The 12560-nt window shown below is 38.0% G+C and overlaps 2 protein-coding genes across 2 annotated transcripts in view; both read right to left on the bottom strand.

Moving 5' to 3' along the window:
- LOC311292545 (uncharacterized protein) overlaps positions 1–2782 on the bottom strand; it is a 67814-nt gene extending 65032 nt beyond the window's left edge. The window contains exons 1-3 of the mRNA XM_084412269.1: positions 1657–2782; positions 845–1009; positions 99–272 (exon numbers count right to left, since the gene is read on the bottom strand). Of these exons, the coding sequence (XP_084268395.1) occupies positions 99–272; positions 845–924 (254 nt within the window). The 5' untranslated portion in view covers positions 925–1009; positions 1657–2782. The remainder of the gene's footprint in view (positions 1–98; positions 273–844; positions 1010–1656) is intronic.
- LOC311292542 (NLR family CARD domain-containing protein 3-like) lies at positions 1969–10150 on the bottom strand (the record flags this gene model as incomplete). Its single annotated transcript, XM_084412262.1, has 8 exons — positions 9614–10150; positions 8577–8705; positions 5387–5515; positions 4792–4899; positions 4324–4431; positions 4053–4137; positions 3580–3775; positions 1969–3485 (listed from the first exon to the last, which is right to left on the bottom strand). The coding sequence occupies exons 3-8, from the start codon at positions 5443–5445 to the stop codon at positions 1969–1971; spliced, it is 2073 nt and encodes a 690-aa protein (XP_084268388.1). The 5' UTR covers positions 5446–5515; positions 8577–8705; positions 9614–10150.
- Between the last annotated feature and the right edge of the window lie 2410 nt (positions 10151–12560).

Genomic DNA, 12560 nt, shown 5'->3' with positions numbered 1-12560 from the left:
CAAATTGTCCAGCTTATTGTATAACTAAAATAAAATATTATTTATGAATATTTAGCCTGCATAGAGCTAATTTAGTTAATTATTTCATCCTGTGTCACCTCAGTGTCTTCAGTTGACAGTCTGGATCCTGCAGTAAATCACTGAGCTCCTTCACTCCTGATTGTCCAGGATCATTTCCTGTGAGATCCAGCTCTATCAGGTGTGAAGGGTTTGATCTCAGAGCTGAAGCCAGAGCTTTATAACCTTCTTCTGTCACTCTGCAGTTAGAGAGTCTAGAACAGAGAGGAAAACATTCAGCTGATTAATCAGTTAAACCTGAACAATATAAATCTGAATGATCGCTCTTCCAGTCGCCTCTACAATAAGGAAGCCCCTCTTTCTGGTGGTCTACGGCACATTCAGTGGTGTTTCACTGCCGTATTGCATGGATAAGTGCAGCGATTCCCCACGTGGCGCTTCAGCATAAATAGCAGTTTCCCTATGTTATGTTCGCTAGTTTCCAATATTTTTTTCTCCTGCCACAACCCTGAACTATCCCACTGAATGGCCGGGACCCTGCTCCTCAGCATAAACCTGAATGAGTGGATGTGTGCCGCCATCTTATACAGCCGTATGTACGGGGGAGTTGCTGGGCATGCAAATTCCACTCGCCATTTTTCTAGAACTCAGAGGTGATTGGAACTGACCCCATTTGTCAGTCTTTAACATAATGTCTCTGTTTCCTCTATTAGGGAATGAGGCGTACATTAGTAACCAAGAATTTCTCTTGCGCTGTTGTCTCAAGCATCGCTCTGTTAGTCATCGAGCCTCACTCTCGTCATGTGACTCCTGTGGCTCAACTTACCTCAGTATCTCTAATTTACACTTCTTCAGCCCAGTGCAGAGCAGCTTCACTCCTGAATCCTGCAGATTATTATTGTTCATGTTCAGCTCTTTCAGATTGGTGTCCGATCCAAGAACTGCAGCCAGAGCTGAACAGCTTTTGTCTGTTAAGTTACAATCATTTAACCTACAAGGGAAATAAATCATATCACATAATTAGATGGAGCACATTCAATACTTTTTTTCAAAAAATAAATATTAAATATATTTTCCATTATAATATTTTTACATAAACACTTTTTACATAAACTAAGCATTTAAAATATCAAATTATTGGGAGATACAGTAACAACCGATAATGTATTAGTAATGTATAATGTATGCATAGCCTGTTTTATAAAAATATCAATGTTTTATATTATAACCTTTCAGAATTTCAGAAAGATTTCATCTTTCATTTTGGCAATATAAATAACATATGTACCAAATAGCATTCTTTCCCCCAGTTTGGGTATATGAATAAAATATATACTTTTTTCCCCTCAAGTATGAGTATGAGCTAATATATAATTCTATATAAGTCATAACAGTCTGGTGTATCATATGATGTAAAACATGCAAACATTTTTACAAGGTATTTTATATTTTTTTCTAAAGGTTTGATAAACTGTCTCCACTAAAAAAATAAAAAAAAAATAAAAAAATCAGACTATTATTTCATATATCTCAGGCTTTACAGGGATAAGTTCATGTTCATGATGAGGAATCACTATAGAGTAATGTAGACATTTTCAGATGAGAGCAAAACATGACAAAATATATTAAAAGACTTACAGAGCTCTTCTGGAGGTTTTGATGACTGCCGATAATCTAATGAGACACTCGTCTGATTTCTTGAATTTTTGAAGCTCAAACTCCTCCAGCTCTTCCTCTGATGTCAACAACACAAAGGCTAAAGCAGACCACTGGGCAGGTGAAAGGTCACCAGATGAGAGACTTCCTTTGCTAAGGAGGGTTTGAATCTCTTTCACCAGAGTTTGGTCGTACAGTTCATTCAGACAGTAGAACAGATTGATGGATCTCTCTGCAGGAAGATCACCTTCTAATTTCTGCTTGATGTACTGAACTATTTCCTTGTTGCTCTGGTCATTGCCGTCTTGCTGTCAACAGACCTCGTAAGAGTCGTCGATTGGACTGGAGTGACAGACCGAGGAGGAAGCGAAGGAAAAGGTCCAGGTGTCCATTGTCACTCTCGAGCGCCTTGTCCACTGCAGTCTTGAGAAAATCAGTCATGGTTTCATTTCTGTTTTCCTGTTCTGTAGACTCATGATCAAACACACTTGTCTTGTTGATGTCTAGAAACAGATGTGCATAAAGGGCTGCAATAAACTCTTGAATGCTCAAGTGAACAAAGCAGTACATGGTACCAAGAACAATCCCTGTTTCCTCCTTAAAGATCTGGGTACACATGCCTGAGTACACTGATGCCTTATAGACGTCAATACCACAAGCTTCCAGGTCTGTGTCATAGAAGATCAGGTTGTTTCTTTCCAGCTGATGAAATGCCAGTTTCCCCAGTGCAAGGATGGCGTCTTTATCCCAGGAAACATCTGGTGTGTATTCTCCATCATACTTTCGGCGGCTCTGCTGGATCTGAAAGCGGAGAAAGTGTGTGTACATTTGTGTCAGAGTCTTGGGAGTGTCTTCAGTGTTTGATTCCTGCAGTGTTTTAGAGATCTCATCAGCCTGAGTGTTTTTCACATCATTATTTCTTTTCTCCTCCAGAATGTTCTGGAGAACCGTGGCTGAAATCCAGCAGAAGACTGGGATGTGGCACATGATAAAGAGACTCTTTGATTGTTTAATGTGATCTATGATTGTGTTGGCCTGATTCTGATCAGTGAATCTTTTTTTGAAGTACTCTTGCTTTTGTGCGTCACTGAATCCTCGTATCTCTGTCAGCCGGTCGATGCAGTCAGGAGGAATCTTACTGGCAGCTGCTGGTCTGGTGGTGATCCAGATGAGAGCAGATGGAAGCAGATTTCCCTTCATGAGGTTCGTTAGGAGAACATCCAGAGAGGCTGGTGACGATACATCACGCCACGTCTCATTACAGTCAAACTTCAGAGGAAGGCGACATTCGTCCAGTCCATCAAGGATGAACAGCACTTTGAATTGATTCCTTCTTGTAAGGTTTAGTCCTTTTGTCTCTGGGAAAAATTGAGTTATAAGGTCCATCAAACTTAGTTTTTCTTTCTCCTTTAAGTTCATCTCTCTGAATGGAAGAGGAAATATGAAGCTGATATCTTGATTTTCTTTTCCTTCAGCCCAGTCCAGAACAAACTTTTGCACAGAGACTGATTTCCCGATGCCAGCGACTCCTTTTGTCAGTACAGTTCGGATCTCGTCGTCTTGTTCAGGAGCTTCAAACAAATTTGTGCAATCAACCTGTATCTCTTGTGCTTCATGACGCCTGGAAGCAACTTCAATCTGTCTCACCTCATGTTCAGTATTGACCTGTTCACTGCCACCCTGAGTGATATAGAGATCTGTGTAGATGTTATTCAGAAGTGTGGAGTCACCTTGCTTCGCAATTCCTTCAAACACACATTGATACTTCTTCTTTAGGCCACATTTCAGCTGAGGAATGAAGAACAGCTCTTCTAAACACAGGAACAGAAAATAGATAGTTTTAGTCTTCATTTTCTCTCCTACATTTATAAGAGACAATCAGACAGATGATCATGAGTCTCTTACCTTCTAGAGCATCAGCAGCTTCATCTCGCTTCATCTCTCTCAGGTAATGTAGTGTGAGATCAAGAGCTGATTCTTTGATACTGGATCTGTTCTCAATAAAGTCCTTCACAAAGTGTTGTGTGTTCTCTTTTTGTAATATTTTCTTAAACTTCTCCAGTTCATTCTTCAGAAATGTGATTATTTTGCTCTCAAGATCCTACAAACAAAAGTAACAGAAAAGACACAATTTAAACCAAATTTACATCTACATTTAGTATAATATCTATATACAACTATTATATATATTTAAAAAATCAAGTTAAAAGACTAACATGTTAACCAGCTGTTATTTTTAACAAATAAACAAAAATAAAAAATATATAAGTGCTTCAAAGGAAAAATAGTGATCTAGAGGAATTACTTTAAATTTGTTATTTAAATAACATATTTGTTTGTTGTAAATATTAAACATTTATAAAAATGTGTTTTCCTACCTGGAAGATTCCTAGAAGATTGTCTATGAAATTCTCTTGGTTCCTGTGAGTCTGAACTTCTGAGTCTAATGTCTCATATTGAAGCCTGTAATCAAATAAATCAAATAAATACTGATTTTCCGGGCAAATATCACAGAAAGAGAAATAAGCATTTGCTGTGAATACTCTTATAAATATTTGATCAGAATTATGATAAATATTGCATCTAAAAATGTTTCATGGTTGGTATTCACTGATACAACTGACAAACAATTAGAAAATCATGAAATACCTTTTATTAGATGATGGTGTTTTCTCACTGAAGTGTGGTAAATGTCCATCTTTAGACTGATCACTCTTCAGAGACACAGAGCTGGACACATGTGAGCCTGATCTTACACTGAAGACACAAAGAACAGAGAGAGATAGAAAACACTTTAGTAAAGGAGATACTTTAGGCTCATTTGAAAAGGTTTAATATTGCAAATAGTAATTAAATGCAGTATAATGTGCATTTGTCCATATATGACTACAGTTTGATGGATAAATATATACATGTTTAGTTTCATGATCTATTTTCCATAGTGCATTTGTGTCTCCTTGTGGCTGCCTGTGTAATTGTGTTACTGAATGAGTTTCATAAGGTTCCCAGGAATTGAGTTTTATTGTGACTTATTGTTTTATTCAGTCAAGATCATTCACATACACCACTGTGGACAAATAATACAACAATATAATGTAATGTAAACACACAAAATACCTTTTATTAGATGATGGTGTTTTCTCACTGAAGTTTGGTGGATGTCCACCTTTAGAACGATCACTCTTCAGAGACTCAGAGCTGGACACATGTGAGCCTGATCTTACACTGATGACACAAAGAACAGAGAGAGAGAGAAAACACTTTAGTAAAGGAGGATCAACTGTGTGTGAAACACATCTGTGTCTTTATCTAATCCTCCACAGAAATACACACACTCACACAATTTACAGTTTTATAGTTAATGATTGTTTTATTTCATTCATATATTGGTTTAACAATTTCTTTAATATACATGAGAGAGATTAACCATGTTAAAAAATACTTGACTCTAATTTATGAGAACATGTCAAGTTTTTGTTTATTGACAGAAATAGAGAGCAGAAATGTCTGTGCGACACAGTTGTGTTAGCATACTTGAATTAAATTAAGTGTATAGTTGTTTGCTAATGTCTGTCAATAATTTTATGATCTAAAAACTAACTATTTGGATTAAAGCATTTGCAAATATAAAACAATGCTTAAAGTTTTGTTATTGACAGGGAAACACAAAGTCCAGTGGAGTTTAAACTGATGAAAACAGACGCAGTCTTACCTGTGTTTCTCTGAGAGACTCATCTGAGAGAGAGAGTCCTTTCCTCTTTCCTCTGACATACTGCAGCTAAACTGACACTGAAAACTGATCAGCACTGCTTTCTGAAAACACTCAATCCTTCAGCATCACCTGGAAATGACACCATTTTACACAGATGAAGAACATCTTATTTAAGACAATAATGAAGAATGCTGAGTTATCATCAACAACAGCAACAGCAAAAACTATCTATAAAATAAAGTGAGTTACAGACAAATATATTGCCATGTAAAATAACCGAATGGTCTTAATAATTTCTGATTGATTAATGAGTTTTACTGACTCTAAATATGAATTCATTGGGGAACAGCAATTGTGTTTAAAACTTTGAGTGGGAAAACTGAAGCTGATTTGTAATATTCTTTATTACAGTTTTATATAATTTTACAATCATATTTACCCAATCTTTATTAATTGTTGAATCGTTTGTCATTTAATCATTACTTCAAGTTCACAGTGATGATTGATTTCATTACTTTTAAATGATCCTAAAATAACTGATTGAGTAAAAGTAACCAGAACTAGATGTACCGCATGGCGGTACAAAATATGACCGCCGCTCAGGCCTGCACTGGCTTTCCACAAAAATAAATGACGTGGAGCAATTTGGCTGTATTGCGTGTTTATGTATATACCTAGTAGTAGTATGTGCATGTCTGTCTGTCTGTGTGTGTGTGTATGTGTGTGTGTTTGTGTGTGCGCATGTGTGTTTGTGTGTGTGTGTCTGTGCATGTGGATTTGTATGTGTGTGTATGGGTGTGTGTCTGTGCGTGTGGATGTTTGTATTCCTGCATGTGTGTGTGACAGTATCATCCTAAACCAGCAACCCTTCGCTCAACAGCACCATCTACAGGCCGATGAGTGTACAGTCACTAAATGTGCACATAAATGAATTTATTTTATACCCCCCCCATGGATGAAATTCTACGAAACTAAGCATACCCCCAGAGGATGTCAAGTTAATCATACACATGAAATATGGTGCAGTTCTGAACATCTCCACTGAAGATAGGGGCGATTAAAGCAGAATAATATTGCATTTTCATTTTTTATGGGAGGGGCGCAAATCACAAATGAGTGATTATGGGCTAGGTTGATGTGGGCCCTTAAGACCAACATACCATAAAAAATGCGTCATCCTCGGTGCCACGGTTCAGGTAGTTATGTAGGAAAAACTGCATTTTTGGGGTTTGGGGGGCCCCAGCTCGGGGGGGGAGTGGCCCCCGGGGACCAAACGAAATTTTTCCGTAAAAGTCTAGTGGGGCTACATGCCCACCAAATTTCATGTTCCCCGGTGCTTCGGTGTCCCTGGTATCGTTGACGGAAAATTCAGTAGGTGACGAAAAAAAAAAAAAAAAAACTTTGACAATCCCTATATGACCGCTTTCGCTAGCTACGCTAGCGGCGGTCATAATTATAATAGTCATACTGTATAACTACTAATCATAATTGCTATATATGAGCTGAAATATTCAGTTTAATAACAGCAGGTTGTTGTTCATTGCCGTCAGGCTTCATCTGTCTGTCTACTGTAAATGTCCGCTTTCACAAAAACAACAGCCTAAAACTGAAGAGGAAATGGGAGAAAACTTTCAGAAACATATTTGTTTTAAATGAACCTTTCTCACTAAAACTTTTTGTGTTTTAACTTCAAAAGATTGTAATTTCTGGCAGATTCTTCGTCTGTTCGGAGTAGCAGAAGAACAGCCTTCTGTAACTTCACATTTAAATCACGCTTAATATACAATATGAAGTTCCTCATAATTACAAATGACTGTAATGGAGAATGTATTAAAGGGGTGGATCAGGATTTTGGACATCGGACCTCATTTCCAAGTTAGCCTGGATGTTATTTATCAGTGGAGACAGTTTTCAACATTTTTCACCCAGTCCTTCCAGTTGCATAGTTCGCTGGTGCTAGGCTAGCGTGAGTCAACGGTCTCTGTTAGCCTGCCATTAAAAACAGTTTTACCCACTCCACAGTTCACCAAAAGCAAATAAATTATATCGCCAGACTACCGATGTAAATGTCTGTTGAGAGAATAATGTAAGAAATCAAACTACCCTTTCATCACATTGCAATAGTTATACTTTGTTCCCTGTATTTATTAGCACAGTCTACAGCAGCGGCGGAGTGATATTAAGTTACCTAGGCAACCGAGAGAGCCGGTCCACAATCACGCAAGCATATTTACCTGCCGCTGACACTCATCACTACAGAAGCAGAGTATATTTCACGAAGAAATCAACAAGACATAGGACTATGGCCACGTTTGAAAGCCATGCCAATGTTTCAGACTTTGGAGACGATGCAGGCGAGGAATGTGTGTTATTCAACAAACCGTACATGTATGAGCCGGAATACACAGACGAAGAACTAATCGAGATGGATGCTAAAGGGCAGAAAGAGAAAGAATGTCTGTAGAGACAACAACAGCAGCTGGAGATGCCGTAGAGAACCGGGACAGAACATCGGGAGACTGGAGGTGCCAGTGCAGAAAATGTATAGCTACATATAATTTAGTCATTTACAGTTAACTAGTTCCTGTAAATGTAATGCGATCATTGAGATGCAAGAGTAGTTTGATTTCTTACATTATTCTCTCAACAGACATTTACATCGATAGTCTGGCGATATAATTTATTTGATTTTGGTGAACTGTGGAGTGGGTAAAACTGTTTTTAATGGCAGGCTAACAGAGACCGTTGACTCGCGCTAGCCTAGCACCGGCGAACTATGCAACTGGAAGGACTGGGTGAAAAATGTTGACAACTGTCTCCACTGATAAATAACACCCAGGCTAACTTGGAAATGAGGTCCGATGTCCAAAATCCTGATCCACCCCTTTAAACTTACTTGCAGTCTCGTCCACTAAGAAGGGAATTTATCAGTATTTTAAACTCAGTAACGCTTGTTGTCAGTCCGCGCGCGTCGCTCTCAGAATCTCTTGCTGGTCTCGATGGATTGTGGATTAAACACAGAAATGGCCACGAGTGTTATTAGATTTGGTAGGCATTGTGCTAAATTGACATCCGTAGAAATGTGCAAATATAAAACAATATAAATAAAACAATGCTTAAAGTTGTGTTATTGACAGGGAAACACAAAGTCCAGTAGAGTTTAAACTGATGAAAACAGACGCAGTCTTACCTGTGTTTCTCTGAGAGACTCATCTGAGAGAGAGAGTCCTTTCCTCTTTCCTCTGACATACTGCAGCTAAACTGACACTGAAAACTGATCAGCACTGCTTTCTGAAAACACTCAATCCTTCAGCATCACCTGGAAATGACACCATTTTACACAGATGAAGAACATCTTATTTAAGACAATAATAAAGAATGCTGAATTATCATCAACAACAGCAACAGCAAAAACTATCTATAAAATAAAGTGAGTTACAGACAAATATATTGCCATGTAAAATAACCGAATGGTCTTAATCATTTCTGATTGTTTAATGAGTTTAACTGACTCTAAATATTAATTCATTGGGGAAAAGCAATTGTGTTTAAAACTTTGAGTGGGAAAACTGAAGCTGATTTGTAATATTTTCTATTACAGTTTTATATCATTTTACAATCATATTTACCCAATCTTTATTAATTGTTGAATCGTTTGTCATTTAATCATTACTTCAAGTTCACAGTGATGATTGATTTCATTACTTTCAAATGATCCTAAAATAACTGATTGAGTAAAAGTAAGCAGGATTATAATAGACATACTGTATAACTACTAATCATAATTGCTATATATGAACTGAAATATTCAGTTTAATAACAGCAGATTGTTGTTCATTGCCGTCAGGCTTCATCTGTCTGTCTACTGTAAATGTCTGCTTCAAAAATACTTTCGATTTCACAAAAACAACAGCCTAAAACTGAAGAGGAAATGAGAGAAAACTTTCAGAAACATGTTTGTTTTAAATAACCCTTTCTCAATAAAACTTCATGTTTTAACTTCAAAAGATTGTAATTTCTGGCAGATTCTTCGTCTGTAATCATTTGTAATTATTAGGAACTTCATATTGTATATTAAGTGAGATTTAAATGAGAAGTTACAGAAGGCTGTTCTCGGAGTAGCAGAAGAACAGCCTTCTGTAACTTCACATTTAAATCTCGCTTAATATACAAAATGAAGTTCCTAATAATTACAAATGACAGTAATGGAGAATGTATTAAACTTACTTGCAGTCTTGTCCACTAAGAAGAGAGTTTATCAGTATTTTAAACTCAGTAACGCTTGTTGTCAGTCCGCGCGCGTCGCTCTCAGAATCTCTTGCTGGTCTCGATGGATTGTGGATTAAACTCATAAATGGCCGCGAGTGTTATTAGATTTGGAGGCATTGTGCTAAATTGACATCTGTGGAAATGTTTTCTGGATCATAGATCAGATCAAATCCACTGAGTAACAGGTTTAGGTGTCAGACGTTGGTAATTCTGTTGATGTGTTGTTACTTTCGTTTTCGCTCCAGACGCACTTCTGAAGATGACGCAGTTATAATAGAATAGACCAGTAACAGCTTAAAACTCACAATTAAGACCTCAATGCTAAAACGTGTAAATTAATGTACACCTCTATGACAGTATAAAAAACTCCTGAACATTATAGAAAAGCAGAATTTATGGCTGAGCTTTGTATATGGTATCATAATGAAATAAAAATATAATTTGTTGGATGAGCAAAATAATCATCCAGCTTCTTCCATAGTGTTGTTGTTGTGTAAGAATAACCATTTGAATAACAATAGTGGTTTGTATATATATCATTTTTTTGTTCTCATTTAATTTAAAATTATGTACAAGAGTACCGAATCATAATTATAGAAACCATGACAAATGTCCAAATAGATATGAACCTAACTGTAGGTGTGTACTCTCACTTCTGTAATCTCAACCTCATGAAAATGTTTAGGAAACACAGGCTTTCAATGTGTATGGGCCTATGAAACGCTCTGCTTCTGGCAGGGGAATGCACTCATCCAAACATCTCAGTAACTATAGAATTACTTATAATGTGGAGTTTGTTATCAATGTATGGCTAAGCATTTGACTGATTCTCGATTCACCACCAGGTCTCCAGATCATCCTACAGCGTTGGTGGCAGAATGTAAGATCAAGATGTAAGATATTCCTCTTCTGGCCTGCTTTCTGCCATCTTTCTCTCCCCGTAGGAAGTCGAACGAGTTTCTTTGAGGACAGACCATTCAAGGAAAACTTGCCCTCTCCCTAGATATAATATATAATTAAATGTTTTGTTGAATGCAGTTGGTTGTCTTGTATATTTTTTTTTACTGTTGACCAAACTTCTTTCTTGACTTAAACTGAGCAGCTTTAATTGATATTCACTTGTTGTGCAGGTTTATGTGAATGTATTTGAACAGAACATAACATTAGGATGTTAGTAATTATGACCATAGAAGCACGAGAAAAATATATACAGTAAATACTGTAAATGTATAATACCTATTTGGAACAGTCCCCCTTCCCTCCAAAATTAAACACAAAATTGTATTAAATTCAAAGGACTTTATTGACATAAAAGTTTCATATACTCAACCAGTCAAAAGTTTTGGATCGGTAAGATTTTTAATGTTTTTGAAAGAAGTCTCTTCTGCTCACCAAAGTTGCATTTATTTGATTTCACAATATTACTATTTTTGTATTTTTAAAAACAAAAACAGTACTATTGTGAAATATATTATGTGAATATATAGTAAAGTGTAATTTATTCCTGTGATCAAAGCTGAATTTTCAGCATCATTACTCCAGTCTTCAGTGTCACATGATCCTTCACAAATCACTCTAATATGATGATCTGAGGATCAAGAAACATTTCTCATTATTATTAATGTTGAGAAAAGTTATTAACCTTTTTTTTTTATTTCAGGATTCTTTGATGAATAGAAAGTTCAAAAGAACAGCATTTATCTGAAATGTAAATGTCACAGGTCGGGATGGGCCAAGCCGGACTGCGCCCACCCCTGAACCAGGACCACCCTGAGGAGCGTGTCAGAGACGAGACGGAAACAGAATTCAAGGGAATAACAGTTCTTTTTATTAAAGTTAAAAGTAATTTGAATAACCTAAGCTAAAATCTTCCTTTCCTCTTCTTCCCCGGAATCGAGGCAATGCAGCAGTCTCCGGGGCCCACTCCCACGCCGATACAAGGTTCGCAATGGCCTGAGATGGATCGATGGATTTCCACGGGTGTGTATGCGGTCGGGGCTGTTCCTCTTCCCACACTGATGCAGGATTCACAGGGACCGACGACAGACAGGTGAATTTCCACAGGTGAGTAGACAGTCAGGGCCCTTCCTCTTCCCACACTGATGCAGGGTTCACAGGGACCGACGACAGACAGGTGAGTTTCTACAGGTGGATATACAGCCAGGGCTAATCCTCTTCCCACACTGATGCAAAGTTCACAGAGGCCTACGACGGACAGGTAAGTTTCCACAGGTGAGTAGACAGTTGGAACTCTAGGGCTACAGCAGACTCGAGTCACAGGCTGAACGGAGCTTCTCTAGGACAGACAGTTAGAACAGACAGAGTCAGTTTCAACAGCAGTATATAGGCCTCACGTGTGTTGCCGGGGACAGGTGACTCCACACCATGCAGATGGACCGGGGGCTATAGCAGACTCAAAGGTGCAGGCTGAGGTGAGCTTCTCTAGGACAGACAGAATCAACTTCAACAGCAATATACAATTCTCACGTGTGTTGCAGGGGACAGATAACTTCACGCCATGCAGATGGGCTTGGGGTTATAGCAGACTTAAGTCGCAGGCTGAGGTGAGCTTCTCTAGGACAGACAGAATCAACTTCAACAGCAATATACAATTCTCACGTGTGTTGCAGGGGACAGATAACTTCACACCATGCAGATGGGCTTGGGGTTGTAGCAGACTCAAAGTCGCAGGCTGAGCAGAACTTCTCTAAGACAGACAGAATCAACTTCAACAGCAGTATACAATTCTCACGTGTGTTGCAGGGGACAGATAACTTCACACCATGCAGATGGACTTGGGGTTGTAGCAGACTTAAGTCGCAGGCTGAGGTGAGCTTCTCTAGGACAGACAGAATCAACTTCAACAGCAATATACAATTCTCACGTGTGTTGCAGGGGACAGATA

This window comes from Rutilus rutilus (assembly GCF_951802725.1).
Source record: "Rutilus rutilus genome assembly, chromosome: 6".
Classification (NCBI taxonomy): Eukaryota; Metazoa; Chordata; class Actinopteri; order Cypriniformes; family Leuciscidae; genus Rutilus; species Rutilus rutilus.
Note: the sequence above shows the minus strand (reverse complement) of the source record. Positions and strands in the feature narration are given on the sequence as shown.